We start from the raw sequence: 26,804 nt of genomic DNA on the forward strand, positions 1-26,804 counted from the left end.
CAAACTTCAATCCAAGAAGCAAAGCCATGTGTATTAGTATTATTTTTTTTGTGCTCCTTGTTTACACCCTAAACTCCAGTTTAGTGGTAGTTTTTAGAATGATGACAAACCCATGTGATTTCTTTGTTGGATGCTGCTGACATTTTATTTCTCTTATAATTATTATAATAATTATCAAGAAACTTTTCTGAAACACCTACATAATGATACATAGCATTGTTCCCTTTAAAATCTTTATTTCTAAAATGTTGTGCTGGTTCTGTGCAGACTGTGTTAAGTAGAGGTCTGACTTTTCAGCTCCTGAGTTTTCAGCTGAGTTGAATGTTTGTTCTTTTTATTTATAAGCAAAATTTCAGTTGTGTATGTTAAAAGTAAAAGTTAACTGTATTTAAATTTGAGACCATCTGTAGCTGATGATTCTGAAATACATGTAGCTTGCCATCATAATTCTAAATGTTTTGGTAATCAGAAATACTTTTGGATGCTTCATTTTTAAAGAAAGTTTCTCTATACTCCAGATGCTTGACTTTTAAGCAAACAAATTATAGATATATTATCATTAAAGTTAAGTAGAAGGAAACCAATTATCTTTTCTCTTATTTGTTGCTTGTTCAAAAAGGTGTTTTTCCTTGTCAAAGAAAAGGGTTCATCCTACCATGGTAACACCCAACTATTTTTCACCTGCATGGAATGCCTTTCCTATCCTTCAAGACTCAGCTCAAAAGTTGCCTCCTCTGCAAAGCTTTCCTAAACCTTCCCTCTAGACAGTATTGGTTATTCTGCCAGTCAAAGTTTCCGTTTGTGTTTATCTTATCACCTGTCACATAATCATGTCACAATTATTTTATGATATGACAGTTATTTGTATGACTTCTTCCTAATAAACTGTCAGCTTCTCGAGGACACTGATTTTCATATTCATTTTTATAATCCCAATTCCTGGCGCCCACAGGGCACTAAAATCATGTTTTGTGCATCAGTGACCCAGATTCATGTTCTTTCAAATATGGACCATTGCAGCTGTATTCTAACAAGATTTCCTACGTTCAGTGTTTCCTGTCTGGGGTATATTCTATGTTCTATCAACAGCTTAATATTTTAGAGAAACAGCTTAAGATCAGGTCATTACCATACTCCCCCAATGTCCAGTAGTTTCCAGTTACCTAAAATGTAAAGTCTAAAATTCTTAGGCTGAAATTTAAGGCTTTCCTTAATCTGTTCTCTAAACTACCATACACTTGATTCATTAAATTGATGAAACAGGTTATTATTTGCCACAGGTGAGGTGTAACTAAGGTGTGGTACTACAGAGTAGCCTGCATTGTTACTTAGATGCAGCCCTTGTTTCTCAGACCAGTGGGAACTTCCATGAAGGCAGTGTGGGGCTGCTTTTCTCCAAAGCGCCTCACTCATAAGAAGCTGTCAGTTAACCATTTATAAGCACTCCTGTAGTCCTCTCTGTCTTGTTTCTGCTTACTGAGGTTCTGCCTGTAGTGTTCTTGCTCCATTATCTGCTTATCAATATCTTACCCACTCTGTAGGCCTATCTCAAGTGCCAGGCTTCTTTGAAATCTTCTTTGATTGTCTTTACCTCCTGCCGCATTGGAATGACTCTCTCCCTCCTCCATATTTCTTGTTCTTGGATACCTCCTTTCTGCCTTACATTTTAGTTAATTGTATATCTGTATTTTCTGCCCTTTGTAATAGTCAGTGTAGAAACAAACTTGGGCTTGTTGATTTTTATGAGCCTAAATTATATTTGTCTAAATTATATTTCTGACTTTTTTTTAAATGAAAAGATGGATCTGTAACTTTTAGGAAAAAAAGCAACAAGGTTATTATACTGTTAAGCCTTATAATTCATATTACTATGAATACATTTTAAGTATCTCAATTTAGAATTATATACTTAAGGGTGACTATTTAAATGAGATAATACAAAGATTGTTTGATTTCTTTAAGGGTTTCATTGGCTCTCCTGGAGAAGTAGGACAACTGGGACCTGAAGGAGAAAGAGTAAGTCTGTTTCCTTCAAAGATTATTTATAATGTGGTATAGTTAGGGTAAAGTATAACAGTACTGATAAACCCAGATGTCAGGTAATCTTACTGAGTGAAACAAGCCAGCTTTAAGAAAAATTAGACGATGTTTTCATTCTATCATGCAAAGAATTGAACTGCTTCTTATTGACCCAAAGGAGTCACGGTTAGTCCCCTACCTAGAAAAGAGTGCTCTTCGGTAAATACAGTTTGTTTGTAAATCCAACAGAGTTAGCCTAGGTACCCAACTAACACAGTCAGCTGTATAGTACTGTACTGTAATCGTTTTTGTTTTTTTTTTTTTATGTAATCGGTTTTTAATACTTTTCACACAAATAATACATTAAAACAAACACAAAAGAGTTTTAATCTTACAGTACTGTACCTTGAAAAATATAGTCATCCAGTACAACAACTGGTGTACAGGCCTGGCATAGAATGAACAGGCAAGAAGAATTACTGGCTGGAGGAGGGAGAAGAGGTGGGAGATGGTAGAGCTGAAGGATCATCCGCAGTAGGAGGTGAAGGGCAAGCTGTAGCTTCTCTTGTGACTGATGCTGATGGCATAGGTTTTGGTTCCCTGCTGGAACCAGGTACACATTCACATCTTTGAAAGTTTGCAACTTGAAGGTTCATATGTAGGGGACTTACTGTATACAGTTTACATTATTAATAACTCTGCTGCTTATGATGCAGTCCTTTCCAGACCTGTTGGCATGAACTTATTTCTAGTAATTGATGTACTAAATAAACCAAAGTTATATGTTCTTGAAAAATGTCATCATCTTGGATTTAAGGACCCCAGTGACACTGACCGTCAATAGGCACAATGTCCTCTTGCTCACCTTTGAACTCTTTTTTTTTCAGTAGCGATATTAGATGAATATTTTTGTTAACCACTGTTCAGCTGAAAGTAAATGGATTACTTCAACCATTGATATCTGCTAACTTACCTGCATATACAAAAACCCCAGGCTACATAGTTCTGACAGATTTCTTAGTCTCAAGGGCTTATGAAAGTGATTATGTCTCAAGGGATTGTATCAATAAGTATGCTTTAGGTTACAAGTGACAAAAAATTTCATTTCAAACTGCCTTCAAAATGAGGAGATTTTAAATAAATGACGATAACAGCAAATGATTTATTGTAATGGTTATATATATGCAAGTCACTATGTAAATGCTTCATATTTATTCATTTAATCTTGCAATACCCAGTGAGACAGTCTTATAATTCTCACTATAGATGAAGAAAATGAGGCACCCAGAGAGATTTACCTAAGACTATACACAGATAATAGAATGAGAATTTAAACATAGATATTCTAGCTCTAAAACCTGAGTACTTGAGTACAGTCTCCTGCCACCGCTTCTTATGACCAGAAACGCACAGGTAGGTGGAATCTAGGTAGAGTGTGATCCTGTGAGCACAGTGAGATCATCATTTTCTCCACCTTGCCTTAACCAGTGTTGGCTTTATCATAAGACTGATTTCTCATATGATTGCAAGATTCCCAATGCAAGGGCTAAATATGCCTTTGTTTATTCAGCCAGAGAAACAGGGAGACAGGCGGTAATTGTCTGCTGGGTACAGAAAATAAGACTCCTGTTTGTCTGATTGTACCAACTTTGGTTGCATACTACCTCTGGACAAATAATTATCACCAGAGGAATGGCAGGATTCCCATTTGGAAATACAGATGGGATGGATTTCTGAATAAAATCAAGGTTTTGTTACAAAGAAGAAAAGGGGCCACTTGAATTAAATTAGTATATTGACACTCTTCTAAATATCACTGCAGTTTAAAATATAATGTATTTTTCTCTTTGTCATACTCCATAAATTGACATTTGGAAAAAATAACTCAGTGATTTGGTAAATATTTACTCTTTTGAAGTATAGCTGATTTTACAATATTTTAGGTACACAGCATCTTGGTTCAATATTTTGATGGATTATACTCCATTAAAAGTTATTACAAAATAATGGCTATACTTCCCTGTGCCAGAGAGTATATTCCCTAGTGCTTAGGTATTTTAAACATACTAATTTTTATCTCTTCATCCCATACCCCTATCTTGCCCCTCCCCCCTTCCCTCTCTCCATGAATAACCACTAGTTTGTTTTCTGTATCTGTGAGTCTATTTCTGTTTTGCTGTTTGTATTTGTGTGTTTTATTTTTTTAGATTCCACATATAAGTGGAATATTACGCTGTATTCATCTTTCTCTGACTTATTTTACTAATCATAATATTCTCTAAATCCATCCACTGCTGCAGATGTCAGAATTTAATTTTTTATGGATCTATAATATTACACACACATACATACACACACATAATATATGTGTATTTATATATATGTACACACAGATATATTTATCCATTCACCTGTTTATGGACCCTAGGGTTGCTTCCATGTCTTGGCTATTGTTAATAGTGCTGGTATGAAGATGTCTTTTCAAATTAGTGTTTCCCAGGTTAGTGATTCCCAAACTGCTGAATCATATGTAGTTCTGTTTTTAGTTTTTTGAGGAACCCCATTACTGTTTTCCATAGTGGCTGTGTCAGTTTATACTCCCGCCAACAGTGTAGAAGGGTTCCCTTTCTTCCATGTCCTTGCCAACATTTGTTGTTTGTGTTGTTTTTGTGCCAACATTGGTGGCCATTCTGACAGGTGTGAGGTGATAGCTCATGTAGTTTTGATTTGCATTTCTCTAATAATTAGCAGTATATAGCATCTCTTCATGTGCTTCTTAGCTAACTGTATGTCTTTGGATGCTGGGAAAACTGGGAAGCTACATGTAAAAGAATGAAATTAGAACATTTCCTTACACCATTCACAAAAATAAACTCAGAATGGATTAAAGACCAAAATGTAAAACTTGGAACTATAAAACTCTTAGATGGGTACATAAGTACCCATAAGTGTTCTACATAAGTAGAACACTCTTTGTCATAAATCATAGCAGTATTTTTGGGGATCTGTCTCTTAAGGGAAAAGAAATTAAAGCAAAAATAAATGAATGGACTTAATTAAATGTACAGGCTTTTGTATAGCGTAGGAAACCATCAACAAATAGAAGAGACAACCTATTGAATGGGAGATAATGTTTTCAAATGATATGACTGACAAGGAGTTAATAATATCTAAAATATAAAAATGGTTTATGCAACCCAATGTAAAAAGAAACAACCCAATCAAAAAAGGGAATAAGTATTTAGTTTTGACTTTTTTACATTCTAGGGTGTTCCTGGGATCCGTGGAAAGAGGGGGCTTAAGGGAAGACAGGTAATTAGATTCTTGTTTTATGAGGTTTGGTTTAGAGGAATATAATCTAATTATATGTATGTTTCTCACCTGTTAAGCTAGCTGTTGTTCTTGTCATCCATAATCCATCTCATTCAACAGAGTTTAAATTTTGCCACTTTAACAGCCTATCCAATAATACCTGAGAATATGAAGAAGTATTTAGATTAAAAAGTAACTTGGAATTTAACACTTCTAACCCATTTACTATACCACTGGAAGAGACCTTTATCCTTACGGTGGTGTTTAGTCGCTAAGTCATGTCCAACTGTTGAGACCCCATGGACTGTAGCCTGCCAGGCTCCTCTGTCTATGGGATTTTCCAGGCAGGAATACTTAAGTGGGTTGCCATTTCCTTCTCCAGGGAATCTTCTGGGCTCAGGAATTGAACCTGGGTCTCCTGCATTGCAGGCGGACTCCTGCATTGCAGGTGGATTCTTTACCAACTGAGCTACGAGGGAAGCCTTATGAGAAGGTCCTAAAATTAAAATGTTACAGAAAATACATGGACAATTTAGCACACTAATAATAGCATTACTCACCCTTCTGCTTTAGGGCTTTTTAAAATGCCTATTTGAGATGCTAGCTCAGAAACTAGGTTCTTATATATTTAGATTTTTTAAAAAATCAAGTGAATTTTGCCTGATAATATAATTTAAGAGATGGTTAAAAATTGTGACATTATCTAGTACCCCTATATTTAACAAGTGAGAAAGCTGTGGTTCGGAGAAGTCTTCCTGGGTTATCCTGTCTGTGTTGGTATAGCTAATTTGTACATGGTGTTAGTGACTCAGTTGTGTCCTATTCCTTGCAACCACATGGATCCTGCCACGCTCCTCTGTACATGGGATTCTCCAGGCAAGGCTACTGGAGTGGGTTGCCATTCCCTTCTCCATGGGATCTTCCCAACCCAAATACTGAACCTGGATCTCCTGCATTGCAGGCAGATTCTTTACCTTCTGAGCCATGAGGGAAGTCCAGATAGCTAATTAGCCACTCGCTTTTCACTTGTGCTGTTTTTATTACAATTCAGATATTTATTAAGATAAGACATTGTGTGCTACACTGTGCTCTCTATTCTATGAGGAAGAAAATTGTCTTTCATAACTTCTTTTCTAAAATTTTGATGTAAATATTGGGTTGGCCCAAAAGTTCATTCAGGTTTTTCTCTACACTGTTAGGGAAAAAAATCAAACCAACCTTTTGGCCAACCTAGTAATTAAAATCTTACTTGTAATGCTAAAGGATTGCAATCTTACCAGAATATTCATATCCTTTTAAAGAATTTTATTCTTTGAGCTTTGTGTTATTTCTTATAGATTAGAATAGGTCAGTGTCACCATTATATGGGTGAGGAGAACAAGGCCAGTGATATTAAAAGTCTTGCTGAGAATCACATAGTTATAAGTGGTAAAATAAAGAATTGAACCCAGCTCCTTTGAATATAAATCCAGCAGCCTTTTTCTTACTACTTAGATCTTTCTACTGTCTATCTTCTACCACCTACTACTTAGAAGAACACGATTTATTTTTTTATAACATAAGGTCAAAATAATAAACTTAAAGTTTCACTTTAATGAGTTTAATATATTAAGACAAACTTATGAAACTAAGAAATAAAAAGTGAGGCAATCATTTTGTTTTCTTGCAATTACATTCAACATTAAAGCTAATCTTGTAACAATTATAACAGCAGAAGCTGTACCATCACCATTACCATCATCACCATTTTTTATCTGCAAGCATATTATTTCTTTACAGTTTATCCCTCATACACATACTCCATCAGAAATACCTCTCATGTGTCAAAATTCTAATCTAAATATGCAGATATATGCTGTCTCAAAATTTGTATTAGGTGAAGTTTATCTTCTTTATTCTTGTCTTCTCCATTTTATGTCTTATTTTTTTTCATCCATCCCCCAGCAAAGTATGCTGTCAGTAAAAGAACTAATTAATTTACTTATGCTACTATATTACTTCCAGTGCTTAAACTGTTACCTTCAGCTCAGTTCAGTTCAGTCGCTCAGTCATGTCCGACTCTTTGCTATGCCATGAATCACAGAACGCTAGGCCTCCCTGTCCATCACCAACTCCCGGAGTTTACTCAGACTCATGTCCATCGAGTCGGTGATGCCATCCAGCCATCTCATCCTCTGTCATCCCCTTCTCTTCTGCCCCCAATCCCTCCCAGCACCAGGGTCTTTTCCAATGAGTCAACTCTTTGCGTGAGGTGGCCAAAGTATTGGAGTTTCAGCTTCAACATCAGTCCTTCCAATGAACAGCCAGGACTGATCTCCTTTAGGATGGACTGGTTGGATCTCCTTGCAGTCCAAGGGACTCTCAAGAGTCTTCAACACTACAGTTCAAAAGCATCAATTCTTTGGCGCTCAGCTTTCTTCACAGTCCAACTCTCACATCCATACATGACCACTGGAAAAACCATAACTTTGACTAGACAGACTTTTGTTGGCAAAGTAATGTCTTTGCTTTTTAATATGCTATCTAGGTTGGTCAGAACTTTCCTTCCAAGCAGTAAGCGTCTTTTAATTTCATGGCTGCAGTCACCATCTGCAGTGATTTTGGAGCCCGAAAAAATAAAGTCTGACACTGTTTCCCCTGTTTCTCCATCTATTTGCCATGAAGTGATGGGACCGGATGCCGTGATCTTAGTTTTCTGAATGTTGAGCTGTAAGCCAACTTACCTATTAATAATTATATTTTAAAAATAGTTTAAGGCAAAATAAGTAATCTTTAATGGTGAAATTTTAGGTATTGCTGAGAAAATATTTTCTCAGAGTCTCAGTGTTATATCACTTAAGTGGCTACCATCTTTATTAATTTAGCTGGTCTTATATAGATTTTAACTTAATCTTGACAATGTATGAGTATTATTCACTTTCCTACTCCATAATGAACTGTATAATTGTCCATGGAGGTTTGTAGATAACTTCTGGTTTCTTACTCCATAGGGAATTATAAAATTATCTAATATGCCATTGAGTTCGAAAGAGGAGTTTAAGAAAATTGTGGAAAAATAGTGAATGGAGTGATCACTGGGTTCTTTTTTTTAAAATTGTGCTCTTCCTTACATTACACATTTTTTGAAGTTTTATTGCTTTAAAAATATATGCCTTTGTAAGAGATTTAGATCTTTGGAAAAATTGTATTCAAAAAACATATGTATCCCATTTTCCTAAATGGTATTTTTTATAGAAAATCTCTCTAGTGTTTTACTGTGTCGTGTGTGCTTTTTCTTTTTAACCAAAAAAGTGATTTGACCATGTTTATGAGGAAATCACTGTACTCAAAACTAAGATACAATTGCAACCACAAGTAAAATTATGCCAAGATTGACCTCAGCAACTGTTGCAGAATATTATCCTATGCATAAATGCTCCACTATGTTCTGTTTACTTCAAGTAACATCATCTTCAAATAGCTTTGACATTAAGTAAGAGCAAATATATTAGCATGGGGTATTATGTATCATGGGGCACATATTTCAATTTAGATGATTAAAATTCCATGAGAAGAATGGTTACTTATTACAACTTTAATAACAGTAAATGGAAAATATCTTTTGATACCATTTCTAATCTCTTTGATGTGGAAAATATTAGCCATGTTAATACAAACATGGCCATTATCTCTTGGTAATTTATTAAATTATGTATGCTATTTGTTACATGTGAGGTAGATATTCAAATACAGAAGCAGAATTAAACAATCCAGGCCAACATAAAAAGCTGACAGAAAGCATACACGTGAAAGAAAATACAAAAACCTGGAAATGCTGAAATCTAAAAAGAATCTATATTTAAGAAATTTTTGGCTATGCATATGTCAAAGACTGTTACTTGCAATTTTCTGCTGGTTTCATAGCTACTTAGAAGGGTGGACTGATGCTTCATTAAGGTACAGCTATGTTGAGCCCATGTTTTTTCATTTACTGTCCTTAAGTATGAATAAGATATACCTTATTGTATTCACCACTCCCTTCTAATTAATTTAATTAGTCTTATATTGTAAATGAGCTTGTTTCCTCTAGTTTTATGTAGATACAATTACCCAGTCTTTGCACATAGAATATGATAGAATATGATTCAATTTTTTAATTGAAGTATAGTAGATTTGCAGTGTTAGTTTCAGGTATATAGCAAAATGATTCACTTATACATATATATCTATATTCTTTTTCAGATTCTTTTCCATTATAGGTTATTATAAGATATTCACTATAGATTCCTATGCTATACACTGCTTCCCTGGTAGCTCAGACAGTAAAGCGTCTGCCTACAATGCAGGAGACCTGGGTTTGATCCCTGGGTCAGGAAGATCCCCTGGAGAGGGAAATGGCAACCCACTCCAGTATTCTTGCCTGGAGAATCCCATGGATGGAGGAGCCTGGTGGGCTACATTAGTCCATGGGGTCGCAAAGAGTCAGACACGACTGAGTGACTTCACTTCACTTCACTTAGTATTCCATTATATTCATGTATGCATTTGTATATATATATATACACACAAACACATTCACACATACATACATATCACATCTTTATCATTCACCTTGTCAGTGGACATTTAGGTTACTTCCATGTCTTGGCTATTGTAAATAGTGCTGCTATGAACATTGGAGTGCATGTATCTTTTTGAATTAGAGTTTTCATCTTTTTTGGATGTATGTCCAGGAGTAGGGTTGCTGGATCATATGGTAACTGTATTTTTGTTTTTTAAGGCACTTCCATGCTGTTCTCCATAGTGATTGCACTAGTTTACTTTCCTATCAACAGTGTCAGAAGGTTTTCTTTTCTCCACACTCTCCAGTGTTTATTGTTTGTGGACTTTTTGATGATGGCCATTCTGACTGGTGTTAGGTGATACCTCATTGTAGTTTTGATTTACATTTCTCTGTTAATTAGACATTTTGAACATCTTTTCATGTGCCTGTTGGACATGATTCAGTGTCAAGTAATTATTATAGCATATAATTTGTAGAATAGTAACTGTTTTTAGATAATTCCTTAAATTTTATGTAACATATTGCATTTATATTTTTAGAGTCTCAAAATTACCAGAAACTGGTAAAACTAAATTATATAACATAGTTCATAAAATAAGAAGCACTCTGATAGTCAAAATAGTAAAGATAGTAGGCATAGAAAACTTCCAAATTCAAGTTCAAGTCACTATAAATATGATCTTTGAATTACTATATTGGTTTTTATCCTGAGTACTAAAGCTCTATGTTTGATACGAGTAATTTAAAAAGTATGAAACTGTATATGTATTGACATGGCATATATGTGTATACCACAGAAATGTATGGAGAAGTAGTAAAAGTTCAGTCCAAAATTGTCAAAATATTGCTAAGCTTAAGTTTGGGAAGATGTTGTTATAAATCATATGCCCATACTGGTCACAAAAGAATCACTTATTTCCCTGAGTAAACACTAAGCATGGAATTAAGTTGTTGTGAACCAACTTCCTTAGTGATGTCTGTATTATTTTAATGAAATTATAGACTTACAAGTAAGAGATACCTTCTCCTAGATAGTGTAAATATTATATGATGCTACTGAAATGGATACATTTCAAAATAACATGTTATTTTGGTTGTTTGAATTATTTATTATTTAGCCTCATATTGGTATTTTTTTAAATCAATGTTTCTGTTTAAAGTTATTTCATTTTAAATTTTCCCAGAAAACTATCTTCACCCGAAATAAAACATTGTATTTATTCAGTTTGCAGATAGAGTTGTTATTTGTAACAGAATATGTTTTTGGTTTTTCAACCAGGAAAAATAAAAAAACTGTTTTTTTAAGGAATTTGTTGTATTTTAGGATCAGGCTGTGTTAAAATTGTTTTATTAAAAAATTCATTGCTCCTTAGGCTTAGATTGTTGACATTTGAGAAGTGGTTTTCTTCCAAACTACTTTTGATTTTAAGATCTTAGTATTAGGTACTTCCTAATCAGAATTTGGAAAAGGTAATGGCAACCCACTCCAGTACTCTTGCCTGGAAAATCCCATGGATGGAGGAGCCTGGTAGGCTGCGGTCCATGGGGTCGCTAAGAGTCGGACATGACTGAGCGATTTCACTTCAGTTTTCACTTTCATGCATTGGAGGAGGAAATGGCAACCCACTCCAGTGTTCTTGCCTGGAGAATCCCAGGGATGGGGGAGCCTGGTGGGCTGCCATCTATGGGGTTGCACAGAGTCGGACACGACTGAAGCGGCTTAGCAGCAGCAGCAGCAATCAGAATTATTTTTAAAGACCCCATGTAATCACTTACATATTAGTCAACATTTGTGTACTCATGCTTTTGGATATTGAGATAATATAGTTCTTATATCTTCCTTTTCTTCCCTGCTGCACTCTCTACAGTGTCACAATTGGATCAAAATCCTTATTGTCAGTTAATATTAGAGATCTTAAAAACAAGATGGTAGACAATCTTTATTAGCTGGGACTCTTAAACGTGATAAAGCTACTGTTCTGTTTTACATGTCTTACTGTCTTTATTTGAGAAGCTTCTTGGAGCATATGATATGAACCAAATTATTTAAAGGCATAACACCACCCACTGACTTATAATAGAAAAGAAGAATGCTGTTTAAAAAAATGAGCAATACAGGGAAAGAGGATTTATGTATATGTGTTAAACTTCTTATTTTATTGTTCTTGTTCAGTCACTAAATTCTGTCCAACTCTTTGTGACCCCATGGAGTGCAGCAAGCCAGGCTCTCCTGCCCTTATCTCCTGAAGTTTGCTCAAATTCATGTCCACTGAGTTGGTGATGCTATCTAACCATCTCATCATCTGCTGCCCCCTTCTCCTTTTGCCTTCAATCTTTACCAGCATTAGGGTCTTTTCCAGTAAGTCAGCTCTTGGCATTAAGTGGCCAAAGTATTGGGGCTTCAGCATCAGTTCTTCCAATGAATATTCAGGACTGATTTTCTTTAGGATAGACTGGTCGGATCTCCTTGAAGTCCAAGGGACTCTTCTCCAATACCATCGTTCAAAAGCATCAATTCTTCAGCACTCCACTTTCTTTATAAGTCCAACTCTCAGATCCATACATGACTACTAGAAAAACCATAGTTTTGACTATATGGACCTTTGTTGGCAAAGTGACGTCTCTGTTGTTTAATATGCTGTCTAGTTTTGTCATAGCTTTTCTCCCAAGAAGCACATGTCTTTTAATTTCATAGCTTCAGTAACTGTCCACAGTGATTTTGGAGTGCAAGAAAATAAGATCTGTCACTGCTTCTACTTTTTCCCTTCTACTTGCCATGAAATGAAGGGACTGGATTTTATATATGTTACTAATTCCAAGTAGCTCTCTTTTTAATGCAAAGTTTCCAAACTTCATTCTGTAGTGCCACAGTTAGGGAATTCTACAGCTCTATTAAAAAAAAACATTTTGCAGGGCTCACAGATTGATTCAATCAGTAGTCTCTTACAGTAAGTTGAAGCAAATTTATATAGCTCCATGACCTAAAATATCTGTGCCCAAACTGACTTTTCCAGGATTGAACATAACATATTGGAGATTGGATTGGCTGTCAACAATACCTAGAAAATCATTGTCAAAATATAGAGGTTTTTTCCTAAGGACTTTTTCAGATCTAATAATGATAGATTATAAATAATCAAATCATATTATAATTGAAGTTTGATTAAAAGCAAAAGAGTACTCAGTTTTCTTCCTATGAACATCAAAGTATCACAGCCTAGAATAGTGGGCAAAATAACACCCTTAGGCACTGGGACTTCAGAGATGTTTACTTTTCTAAGTATAGAAAGTAGTGTCTCCTCTTCTTTTCTCAGACATCTTTCTGCTAGAAGAATCTATTTTAAGTAAACTGTATTTTGGCTTCTAACTCCAGTGTTAGAATTTCAGAATATAAAATCCTCTGTTAGACATCTGTTATTAGTTCTTTCTTTAGCCCCAAACAATCTTAAATACGTACTGCAAAGCCATGTTTCAAATACGTACATTTTATGGAGAATTTGGAGTCAGTGTTTTCTTTGTCCCAGGAAAAGTTTGAGTTAATTTATATAGAGAGAAAGAACTAATATTGCTAGAGCACTACAAAAAATTGTCACTAATTTTTTAGTGATTCTACCTCTTTCAGGAAAAAATGTGTTTTCTGCATTCTGCTTTACTGGGATAGGCTGTAGTAAGTAGGCTTGACTAACTATAGCTTGACAAGAGGGCTTCCTATGTGGCTCAGTGTTCAAAGAATCTGCCTGCCAATGCACAAGATGCCAGAAACACAAATTCAATCCCTGGGTTGGGAAGATCCCCTGGAGAAGGGAATGGCTACCCACTCCAGGAGTCTTGCCTGAGAATCCCAGGGACAGAGGAGCCTGGCAGGCTACAGTCCATGGGTTTGCAAAGAGTTGGGTATGACTTAGTGGTGGAGCATGAGCTTGACAAGAAGAGCTCAGGAGTTTGAATTAAACCTACCTTCAAGGTTAGGTCAGTTACTGACCAAGAAGAGAGATGCCCAGTGAACACAATTGGTAAATTTGAGGACGTCCAGGCAGAGCATGATTTCATGGGGGTATGACACCAATAAGTAGAAATTCAGGCAGGCATTTATTTTCAGGGTGAATAACTTCAGGGAGAACTCAAGAAAGTCTTGTAGGTTATCAAAATGAGGAATGTGAAAATGTGAGTGCAAATATGGAAGTGAGATTTGGCTTGGGTTCATGGTCTGTATTCTCCTTGTGGGAAAATTTAAGAATAAGGTTGGCCTTTATGATTGAGGGATATTGTTATGCATCAGAAATGGTTCTTGAATACAAGAATAAGGCTTCTTGTTCCTAGAACTAGAGTACAAGTGGTAACCAGTCTTTAAGAACAATACAGGAACTTCAGTCTGAGAACTGAGGCCCAGATCATAGCTAGGTTAATAATAAAACCTGATTTAATGCTAAATCTCCAAGAATTTGGCTAAAACCCCTTAAATTCTTACCTAAGTTTATAATTAGTCTCAATTGTTAGGGAATGGTTTATCATTGAAATGTGGATCAAATTGTCTTACCTATGAGGAAAAGAAAGAGGCAAAGACTGAATTATCACCAAGTACTTTATACTCTAACTTTCCTTACAGTAATAGTGTTTGCCCTTAAAGGACTTTAAACTATCGGGATTTCCTGGTAATATGTATTCATGTGTAGAATGTATAAACTTGACCTGTAGGTTTTATTTTAGTATATTTAATCCTAGACAATTTAGTGCAGTCTTCTCTTTTTATTTCTTCATCTTGGAAAAAGTTGAATTTCTGTTTTTATTGGTAGTGCCTGTTTATCAGTAATACCTGTTTAGTGTATGTATCTTTTATGATAACTTTTATTTTTCTCTACTTTAAGTTGAACTTTTTTCTAAACATTTGTTCTTTAGAAAGAGTAAAATGTGTTCACAGTTCATTGTAATCTTTAATAGAAGAAGTTTGCAATGGTTTTATTTTTTTGATTCCATAAATATAGTCATCAATATTTTTATGGTTTAGTTCTAATCTTTCTGTAGTTGCTTTATATTCAGTATTTTTTTTAATGTCTTTGAAGAACTAGGAAAATAACACTCTTACTAGATTCCAAAAGCAGTAAGTTTTCCACTGTTTCATGATACTTAGCTTGTTACCAAATATAATATCTATGTGTAGTCTGTGGTGTTAACACCATATATGTATTCAGGCATACCAAGTCTAGAATACTTCTTTTGTTCTTAATGTTTGATAACTATCATATTTGATAACAGTAACAGACCCAAGCAAGAGAGAAGCTTGATCTGGATTCTGCATTTTAGAGGACCCTGCACTTCAAAAACAAATAAAATAAGTGTATTAAAAAACACACACACATGAGTTCCCCATCATTCAGGATCCAGCCTTTAGCATTGACATTGTATGACCTGTAATCCTAGACATCCCTTTTTGTTTTTACATATTAGGTACCTATTGCTTATTCCATGTTAGAGGTGTAAAACAACAATACATATATATTATTTCTTATAGTTTCTGTGGGTTAGGAATTTGGGAGTGGCTTATTTGGGTGGGTTTAGTTTAGGGTTTTATATGAGGTTATAATCAACATTTGCTAGCTAGGTAATGCTCAAAATCCTTCAAGCTAGGCTTCAGCAGAACATAAACTGAGAAATTCCAAATGTATAAGCTGGTTTTAGAAAAGGTAGAGGAACCAGAGGTCAAATTACAAACATTTGTTAGATCATAGACAAGGCAAAGGAATTCCAGAAAAACAGCTACTTCTGCTGAAGCTCCAATACTTTGGCCACCTGATGTGAAGAGCTGACTCACTGGAAAGGAGCCTGATACTGGTAAATATTGAGGGCAGGAGAAGGGGCGACAGAAGATGAGATGGTTAGATGGCATCACTGACTCAGTGGACATGAGTTTGAGCAAACTCTGGGAGATAGTGAAGGACAGGGAAGCCTGGCGTCCTGCAATCCATGAGGCTGCAGAGTTGGACATGACTGAGCACTGAACAGCAAGGAGCCCCTCTAGTCACTCTTTTTTAAGCAAATAAGCACAGGGAGGCTGGGTCACTTGTTCAAGGTCACCCACAGCTATAGGGAGTCAGAATTTGACCATATAGATCTGGCTCCACTGAACTGACTTGTGCCCTAAGCATGGATACAATCCTACCTGATGGTCCAGCCGTCTGAAGGCTTGAGTGGCACTGGAGGGTCTTATTAAGGTGGCTCACTCACTGGCTGGTGGGAAGTCTCATTTCCTCCCCATGGGGAGCTCCACATGGCAACCTGAAAGTCATTTTTTTGGGTAAATGTTTGTTTATTTATTTTTTTTAATTTTTGGCTGTGCTGAGTCTTCCTTGTTGCACATGGGCTTTGTCTAGTTGTGGTAAGTGGGAGTTACTCTTTCCTTGCAGTGTGTGAGCTTCTCATTGTGGTGGCTTCTCTTGTGGAACCCAGGCTCTAGGTTCGTGAGCTTCAGTAGTTGCGACACACAGGCTTAGTAGTTGCCGCTCATGAGCCCTACAGCGTGCCGGCTTTAGTAGCTGTGGCATGAGGGCTCAGTGGTTGTGGCTCTTGGGCTCTCGAGTGTGGCCTCAGTAGTTGTGAGGCATAGGCTCATTTGTCCCATGGCATGTGGAATATTCCTAGACCAGGGGCCAAACCCACGTCCTCTGCACTGGCTGGCAGATTCTTATCTGCTGCGCCAGCAGTGAAAGTCCTGTGTGTCTTTACAGCATGGCTGTTAGCTTCCACCAGAGCAAGTGGTTAATGAGAACAAAATGAATGGGTAGTGCCTTTTGTGACATATCTTTGGAAGTCACATACTGTCATTTCTATATTCTGTTAGTCACATAGGCCAGTCAGAATTCAAAACGGGAGGGGATACACAAGGGCATTAATACCAGTGAAAACCCTGAGGATCCATCTCTGAGGCTGGCTACCAAGGTATTTTAATAATATTCAAGCCTCAGAGAAATTCTTCTCCACATATCTTGCCTATAACGTCACATCTGAATACCATAAAGTTTTGTAGATGGTACCACTGTCAAAATGAAACGCGGAAACTGCTTGAGATTATGAGGATTGAGCAGCCAGTAGAAGCACTGAGGTTGAGGAAAGATGAATTAATGTATCTAATTCTCCTTTCAGCATGAATGCCATAGGATCTTGTATAATGAAGTACCGTTTCCTGGTGATGCAAACCTATTTTCCTGCTTCTCTTTGCGCTCTGATTTTTGGTTTCAGAAGTAGTAGAATTAGTACAGTGTTTGTAGTAGTTGCACCCAGAGACTGAGAAGCATTTTTTAGTATTAAACAATTCATATTACTCTTAAATTTGTACTTCATAGGTATAGACACAAAATTCATGAAGCAGGATAAGAATTGTTTACATTGGCAACTAGATGCATAGGAAATGCTAGAATAATGAAAATTTCAAAATATAGATATTAGAGTACATTAAAATTTTAAAGAAAATTTAAAATCTTAAATTTATTGAACCAGTATTATTATTCATTATTTATAATTTGCAATAGAAAATAAAAATCAGTAGAAATTTTTCAAACAGATTATTTACTTAAATTTTTAAAATCTAGAAATAGTGCAAGTGGTCTTACATTGAGCATTATCACATAGTGAAATTTGCAATAGGACTGTATACTCTAAAATGTAGACTTAATTACTAATTTTGTATAAGTTTCCTATCTGTTCCTACATAATAAATACCACCAATGTAGCAGCTTAAAATAATACTCATTTATTATCTCACAGTTTTCATGGGTCAACTGTCCAGATACTACTCAAGTAGGTCTTCTGCTGAGGGTCATGAAGCCGCAGTGTCAGCTGCTGCATTATTTCCTGGAGTCTTGGCTGAGAAGAGTTCACTTCCAAGCTCATTCAGGTTGAGAGAAGAATTTTTGCCCTTGAGGTTGTAGAACTGAGGATTCTGGCTTTTTGCTTTTCTTTTTATTTGGGGAGGTGATATAGTCCACCTTCAGGTCCTATAAACTGGCCACAGGTCCTTGAGGTCATTCACAGTTCCCTGCCGTGTAGGCATCTCCAACACAGCTGCTTGTTTCATCAAGCTCACATGGGAAGATTCTAGCTCCAGACTGCTAAAGTGGACTTGTGTGTGGTATAGCATAATCACATCAGTGACATCCCATCATCTTTACTGTATTCTAGTTGTTAGAAGAAGCAAATCATAGCCACACCACACTCTAAGGAAGGGTTTGGACAAAGATGTGGACCCCGGGAGGTAGGAATCATGAGGAGTCACCTTAAAGTCTGTTCACTGCAGTGATCAAGCAGTGGAAATGAACAACTTGAAGAGATCAAGTGAAGTCCCTTATAAAATAAATCTTTACAAAATAAAATTGTGTAACTGATCAAAACAATAAAAATGTGAGAAAGAGAATTATGTTCATAGAAAGAACAGTGCAACTCTGGCATGCCCATTTAGAAGATGATAAGAAATTGCCATTTATACTAAAATGCCATTAAGCCAACTTGCCATTTATGAAATTGACAAGTTGAGCAAAAAGGGCAAAAACTCAAGCTCTCCTATGGATGATAACCTGCAAATTGGCCATTACATCCTTTGGTAGGAAAACTCAATTTGATTAAATTAGTGGTTATAATTTTCCACAAAGTAAATATGAGAGAAAATTTATTAATTCATTTTGCAATGTATTTTTTCAAGGAGAAAAAGAAACTCTAGAAACTCCTTTGTATGCTAAGTTCAAAGGCAAAGTGTTATGTCACTATTGTTCCATATTTCACAATCAGTCTTTCAGATCTTTTTTTTTTTAACAATGGAGATAATATAGCTGCAAACAGGTTCATTTTATTAAAGGAACTCAGAGCTCTTCCTGCATTACAAAAGAAAAAAAAAACATGCATGTAGTTGACAGAATTGAAATAACAACTGAATAAAGCATGAACAAGCAGGGGCATATGCAACATTATAAAACACAGGCATGATTTTCTTCAAAAGAAAATATGTGACCAGTATAGCCAAATGATGCTTTTCTGTGACATTAACTGTACTATATTTCATAAAACAAAATGTCTAGATGTAATAGGAATTATTTCAAATATTGGTAATACAGTGGTCAATATATAAGATGGATAAAAACAATAAATTTTTTCTATCTAGAACAGAGAAATTAAAAAATGAAATGGAATGCTTAATGGGTAGCAAAATGAGAGGAGAAATAATACATAACATTTTTAAAAGTAGATACAGTTTCAGTTCAACTAAATTGTTTCAGGGGCAAAGTAACATTGGGCAGCTAATATTTATTATACATATTGTTGAAGAATATAGGAAGTTGAAATTCATAAGTACCTATTTTGTTGTTTTTATGTTGGTCGTAGGGAATACAGGCTTTGTGATAAGTGGAGAACTAGTCACAGGTCTCTCCCTTCTCCCCAGGGAGAAATCATTAGTTATGTGGGAGGCTGGACTGGAGAGCGGCATCTCCCACTGGATGAGGGTAGGGGGCCAGTGGGTTTCAAAGATCACATCTTCAGGGCATCCTGAATGAGTCCCCAAAAATGATTTTAGCAATCTAGCTTCTTGTTTAGACCAATTGCACTTAAAAGAAAAAATTATTAACATATAATTTACATACATTCGCCCCTTGAAAGTGTACAATTCAGTGGTTTTTACTATAGTCACAGACTTGTGCGGCCATCACACTGTCAAAGTTTAGAACATTTTCATTATCTCAGAAAGAAACTATGTGATGTCACCCCCCGGTTCTTCACCACATCACAAGCTTTAGGCAGTCACTAATCTACTTTCTATCTCTGTAGATTTACTTGTTCTGGACATTTCATATCAGTGGAATCATGCAGTGTGTCCCCTACTGTTTATTATTCACTGAGTTTTTCTGGAAAACTTACCTAGGATCTGTCTAAAAATATCAATTGTCTCTTATACTTCAGATTTATTACAGTTTTTTAATTCTACTCTTTCCATTACTTGTACATCATAAAAACTTTCAAATGCCGATAATACATCATTCCATTCAGTATGATTTATTGTAGATTTTTAAGTTTGTTGGCAACAGCATTTGACCTCCGAGGACAATGAAAGCAAATCCCTGCCTGAATTTCAACTGATTTTAAAGGGGGTATAGCTGCAATATGTTTGACTACACAGATGATTTTTGCATTATCCTCTAATTACAAAATAAGAGAAACTGCTTCTAGTAGAAATTGACTGTGTCTTAGAAACATCATACCTTTTTTCCCCCATTCTTAAAACATCTTTTCAATTTAGTCCATCCATGTTTGTATTAATGAAGCAGTGATTTCTGGCAGTTTGTTAATACTGGCTTGCCTAAGTAAAAGATTATAAAAAATCAAATAATGTGCTTTTATTTTTGTTAGTCTTACAAGTTTTTATAAATGAATGCTATCAAACTGTTGGAAATAAGTCTTAGAGCATTTTGTAGTCTTTTTTAAAAAATAATTTATTTTTGGTTGCACTAGGTCTTCGTTGCTATGAGAGGGCTTTCTCTAGTTGCAACGAGTGGGGGCTACTCTTTGATGCAGTGTGCAGGCTTCTCATTGTGGTGGCTTCTCTTGTTACAGAACACAGGTAACATGCGCGTGGGCTTCAGTAGTTACAGCACTCAGGTTCAGTAGTTGTGGCGCCAATAGTTGCTCTGAGGCATGTAATCTTCCCAGACCAGGGCTTGAACAGGTGTCCTCTGCATTGGTAGACAGGTTCTTATCCACTGCATCACTGGTTGTTCTTGTTCAGTCACTCAGTTGTATCCCAACTTTGTGACCCCATGGACTGCAGCACACCAGGCCTCCCTGTCCTTCACCATTTCCCGGAACTTGCTCAAACTCTTGTCCACTGAGTCGGTGATGCCATCCAACCATCTCCTCCTCTGTTGTCCCCTTCTGCTCCTGCCTTCAGTCTTTCCCAGCATCAGGGTCTTTTCTAGTGAGTCAGCCCTTTGCATCAGGTGGCCAAAGTATTGGAGCTTCAGCTTTAGCATCAGTCCTTCCAATGAATATGATTTCCTTTAGGATGGACTGGTTTGATCCTCTTGCAGACCAAGGGACTCTCGAGAGTCTTCTCCAACACCGCAGTTCAAAAGCATCAATTCTTCAGTGTTCAGCCTTCTTTATAGTCCAACTCACATCCATACATGACTACTGGAAAAACCATAGTTTTGACTGGACAAACCTTTGTCGGCAAAATAATGTCTCTGCTTTTTAATATGCTACCTAGGTGGGCCATAGCTTTTCTTCCAGGGAGCAAGCATCTTTTAATTTCATGACTGTAGTAACCATCTGCAGTGATTTTGGAGCTCCCCAAATAAAGTCTCTCACTGTTTCCATTGTTTCCCCATCTATTTGCCATTAAATGATGGGACTGGATGCCATGATTTTTGTTTTTTGAATGTTGAATTTTAAGCCAACTTTTTCTCTCTCCTCTTTCACCTTCTTCAAGAGGCTCTTTAGGTCTTCTTTGCTTTCTGCCATAAGGGTAGTGTCATATGCATATCAGGTTTTTGATATTTCTCCTGGCAATCTTGATTGCAGTTTGTGCTTCATCCAGCCCAGCATTTCGCATGATGTACTCTGCATATAAATAGGCAGGGTGACAATATACAGCCTTGACGTACTACTTTCCCAATTTGGAAACAGTCCATTGTTCCATGTCTGGTTCTAACTGTTGCTTCTTGACCTGCATACAGATTTCTCAGGAGGCAGGTATGGTGGTCTGGTATTCCCATCTCTTTAAGAATTTTCCACAGTTTATTGTGATCCACCCAGTCAAAGACTTTGGCATAATCCATGAAGCAGAAGTAGATGTTTTTCTGGAATTTTCTTGCCTTTTCTATAATCCACTGGATGTTGGCAATTTGATCTTTGGTTCATCTGCCTTTTCTAAATCCAGCTTGTAAATCTGTGCCACTGGAGAAGTCCCATAAAGTAGTCTTCTTAAAAGTGAGCTTTAAAGTTGATAAATTCAGTGCTAAATCACTGGTGAAATCTTGAATATGTAAAGTAAGAGTAACTAAGTAATTGAGTTATTTTACAATAGAAGTTATAATTAGAAAGTATGTTAATTTACTGCCCTTAATAGTTTTACTCTATGGAATTCTCAGTAGGCATTTAAGAAGGCTATATTTCAGTGACATCCCATTTTGTATTTGTAATATTTATAGGCATTTTTCTTTTTCTTAAATGATGTTCTTACATATTGTATCATATCTTGAAGTGATGAGTTACAGTATTCACATAGACAGTAAAAAAGAGCTGACTCTGCAGTCAGACTGCATCCATTCAAATCTTGGTCCCACCGATCACTAGAAAGTGCAAGTGACTTAACTCTTTTACACTGTAGTTTCCTCAGCTGCAAAGTGAGAATATTGTACTCACTGATTTGACCTGCTGTGAAGATGGAATGAAGTAGTGTATATGTAACAATGTGTGTAAAGCCTTTTGCACAAGATAAGTGTACTAAGCTTATGCTCAGTGTTATTAGCCATTTCATTTTCTATGCTGGGTATATACGAACAACATGAAATAGTGGATGTAACTAATGAATTGGTCAGTTGGAAATCTTGATTGTATTTCCTCTAATGTAGTGATTCTTTATATAATGATGAACACATTTCTGTTTCCTCCAGCTTATCTTTCTGTATATATTTTGTGGCATGTAAAGTAATCTTTATAACATATAGAAATTATGTACTTAAAAATCAGTCATGTTTTATGCAAAACAAATACACATTTTTGTTGCACTACAATTTATAGGTTAGGAAATAAATACTTCCTATTACTAAGTTCCTTACCTGAAAACAAAGCAAAGATGAATTCCTTATTTGGGTTTTAACAGCATTTCTTTCTCTTTCCTTGGGTTAGGGTTTTCCAGGTGACTTTGGAGACAGAGGCCCTGCGGGTCCTGATGGCAGTCCTGTGAGTAAATAGTGAAGGTCCACCCTTGCATTCTAGCATCATTTGGATTCCATAGCAACCGTACTTGTCATGCTCATTACCACATTCCTGACAAACACTCTTGACCAGACAATTGTGATACCACTGAGCACATTCCATTTTGTGATTTTATAACAAGAGAAGTAAAACAAAGTGTTATAAATTCTGTATTGAGATGATCTTTACAATTCAGTATCTTAACTATGTTATACATTACTAAGTAAAATATTAGAAGTATACAATCACAATATTGACTTGTATGTTCAGTGGGGGGGTGGGCGGACATGGGAAAGAAGTCTTTCATATATTTCAAGGTACTAACAAGCCTCATGTAAAAATTGTGCATTTAGTGATTGCTCTTTTGGACTCAAACCTATTATTGACCTACCTTACTTTTGAGTAATTTATAGAGAAGTCTTTGAGGGGATCATTTAGATATCTGTGTTCAGATCAGTAAGTTAAAATTCTAAAACTAATTTAACATATTATAAAAATGATGGAATGCTGTTTTGCCTGAATTAGGAATAATTCCTATATTTAGACATCTGTAAACAAAATAGTGTTTGAAAATAGTTTCCTTTTATTTCATTTTCTAAGGTATAAACTATATTAGCTTATGCGTTGAATTTAGCAAAAGTTTTATTATAAGGCTTGGAAGATAAAATAAGAGTAGAACTGATTTTGAAACAAACTGTTAAAAAATTGAATCAATCTTAAGTAAAATGTTTGTCATCTTTTTCTTTCCCATGATTCTGAGCAGTTTCTCGTTTCAGGCATAATAAAGTTAAGCATTATTTACATGTTTCTTTTATACCATTTATGTCTTTACACACTTAGTATGAAACCATCTTTCAAGTATACATGAAGTTTGTTAGAGTTGGACTCCTAAAAAATATTAACATTTTACCCTTTGAAATCTGCTTTTTATACTTAAATTACACTGCTTGAAGAGCATTTTGAGTCATCTTTAAAATGCAAGAATAAACTGGATATTTTCAGTGTATTGGTTTATAATTCTTAAATTTTATACTACACCTCTGTTTCAAAACAGTTTAAATGCAGAAAAAAAGGGGAGATTTATTCTTATTCTTTGTACCATGTAAATGATATAACACTGATGTGGTATAGATTAGGAATTATCACAAGGACTGTAATGATGAGGTCAAAAGACTCACAAAGGCTCATCAAGAATCAACTGGAAAAATGATAGTTTAAAACCTCATACAAATAATTTAACCATATTGGTAATTTCTTACATTTGTATAGTGCTTTATGAAAATTTTCAGAACTTTTTATATAACAATTTTCATTGTGTTCTTTTACAAAATGAAAACAAATATTATATCTGTTTTATAAATGAGAAATTTAGAAAATTTAAATAAAGTACTTCAAGAGAGCTGACAGTGTTTTAAGTCATCTGAAAATGTTCTTCTCACCCAACAAGTTGACCATCCTGTCTTTTCTCACTACATATAGGCTAATTAGGGCTTCCATGGCGGTTCAGTGGTAAAGAATCCAACTGCAATGCAGGAGACGTGGGTTTGGTCACTGGATCAGGAAGATCCCCTGGAATAGAAGTGGCAACTCAGTCCAATATTCTTGCCTGGGAAATTCTGTGGACAGAGGAGCTTGGTGGACTACAGTCCATGGGGTCACAGAAAGAGCCAGACACAACTTAGAGATTAAACAACAACAGTAGACTAATATTATGTCTATAATGCTGATTATTAATGAGACTTACTCACATAACAGACAGAGAAATCTATTATCCCAGGCGAGGTGGTAATCTTGGCACCCAAAAGCATGGAGCCTGGGCTACTTTTATAGAACATTAGCTGCCACCAAAAATTGCACTTCTTAGAATGCAAAAGAGTAGGGAAGTTGCAGAAGTTAGCTAGAAGAAGGTAAAATTTGGTATATTTTTTCCTAGAAATTTTTGTCTTCGTCTGTAGAAAATACATTTAGTTTGGAATCAAATTTAACCAATTTTGCACATTTCTATTACATAGGGACTTATAGGTAGCATTGGTCCTCCGGGATTTCCTGGGCTTCGAGTAAGTATCCAATATCATCCTTCTTATAAAATTCTTTTGTTTGTATTTATATTTGTTCAATGTGTTTTACAAACTTTAGGATAAAGAAAAATTTTAGTGTCATTGTTGAATATCAACATTGCTCACACATGTTTTCCTGCCAGATATGCAAATTTGATCAGTAATATGAATCTAAAAATGAATTATATTTTATGATAAGTTAAAATAACAGATTTTTATAGGTTAATGTGTATTTGTCTGTTTCACTGAAGGATGCTTAATCAAGATTCAGTTTCTCCAGAAGTATGAGACCTAGAACAGCCACTTCTCTCCTTTGGGGTAGTCTTTCCTACCATCTGGTCTGGAGAGACAGATAGGACTAAACAAAAGCACATGGTAACTGTAGGCTTTATGAGATAAAATTAAACAAATGATTAGGAAAATCGTCCTGAACAAAAGGTAGGAGCCAGACTTCACCAGTACCATTGAATGTTTTCATACCTCATTTATTATTGTACTTAAAATAATAACTATTATTTGTTCACCTAATTAATTTTTATACAGTAAATTCAACTCTTAAGTTTCACTAGTTTCTGATGTCATCAAACTACAGTTTAGTAAAAACAGTTCTTTGAAGGCTAAAACAATCCAGTCCAGATACATGTTTTTCTGATACATTTTTGATTATTTATTTGACTAATCAAACTGTCGTATGTATCTTCCTGGTATGTCTTCATAAATATAAATTTCTCTCATTCAAACTTCTGGTTCATGACAGGGATATAAATTACAGATATGGTATATAACTTTAGAGCCATATGCTTTAACATTGAACTGAACTAAAAGCAAGAATGACATACTTTTATGAAATGTAAGGAGCCTAATGAAAATAGAATCTTAAAGGTAAGCCTATTTCTATTCACATAAAAGTAAGGTATGACCATGGCAGAGGTAGAATTTCCTTTAAAAATCAATTTAGAGCTCACTCTAATATGTAAAGTAGGTAATTAAGACTCCAGAGTTTTAGGCCATAAATTATAGCTACAGTATTTTTAGCTTGAACTTGAACACAGGTCTTCTGACTACAGATTTAAAGTTTTTCCCCCGTCTTAACTGACCCATGGCAGAAGGTGGTGGCCTGGCCAAACGAATATCTCTCAGAAGTTTAGCTATTGGAACTGTGGTAAAAATCAGCATAATAGGTTTTTAACTTTCCCATATGGGATGGCAGGAATATAGAATTGAGAATTAAAAAACTACAGTTAGTCTAAGACCTTCAGACTTTTCTATAATATTAATATAGTAATTGTAATAAAATTAGCAATAACAGCTCACTTTCATTTAGTATTTTCTATGTGCTAGTCACAAAGATTAGGTAATTTAATTCTCAGAGCAGCCTAAGACCATTTAGTTTATAAGTGTTGAACTTGGATTTGAAGCCAGGTGATGTACATCCAGAGTTCAGAATTCTCCCCCTTGTGCTATACCATTTCCTTAAAACTTCTATAACCTTAAAATACGTATTGTACCTCTTAAGAGATTTCTTTAGATGTCATGAGAAGCTCTATGTGAAGATAGAGCCCAAATGATCAATGTCTTTTCTCAGAACTTAGAATAGGGCTGTACCTGTAAGTGGTAGTCCCTGGCCCTACCAGTGGGGAGAGACAGGAAGCAGGGGAAGGCAGCTGGACTCCAGAGACACACTTTCTGCATTCTTCATCTGACCTGTTAGCATTAAAGTTGGTTAGCTCCAAAGTTTCCATTATTATGTTTAAGACCCAGACCAATATTCTTAACATGGCCTAAGATATCTAGGCTTTTGGTTTCTCTCTGCATCTTGAGAATATACTCTGTGCATAAGCCAAGCTGTTCATTCTTCAGATGCAGCCTCCTTACTACAAGGCCTTTGCACTTATTTGTCTGCCTGAAACACTTAAGCT

The 26,804-nt window shown here is 35.7% G+C and overlaps 1 protein-coding gene across 8 annotated transcripts in view; it reads left to right on the forward strand.

The window, feature by feature from the left end:
• The window catches only part of COL24A1 (collagen type XXIV alpha 1 chain), a 371,899-nt gene that overhangs the window by 101,178 nt on the left and 243,917 nt on the right, over positions 1–26,804 (forward strand). For 6 of the 8 annotated variants that reach the window (XM_043460779.1, XM_043460785.1, XM_043460778.1 and 3 more), the window contains 4 exons: positions 1,963–2,016; positions 5,287–5,331; positions 22,760–22,813; positions 24,841–24,885. In XM_043460779.1, coding sequence (XP_043316714.1) covers positions 1,963–2,016; positions 5,287–5,331; positions 22,760–22,813; positions 24,841–24,885 — 198 coding nt within the window. The remainder of the gene's footprint in view (positions 1–1,962; positions 2,017–5,286; positions 5,332–22,759; positions 22,814–24,840; positions 24,886–26,804) is intronic. The other 2 variants (XM_043460784.1, XM_043460783.1) reach the window with 2 other exon arrangements.

This window comes from Cervus canadensis, chromosome 2 (assembly GCF_019320065.1).
Source record: "Cervus canadensis isolate Bull #8, Minnesota chromosome 2, ASM1932006v1, whole genome shotgun sequence".
NCBI classification, from domain to species: Eukaryota; Metazoa; Chordata; class Mammalia; order Artiodactyla; family Cervidae; genus Cervus; species Cervus canadensis.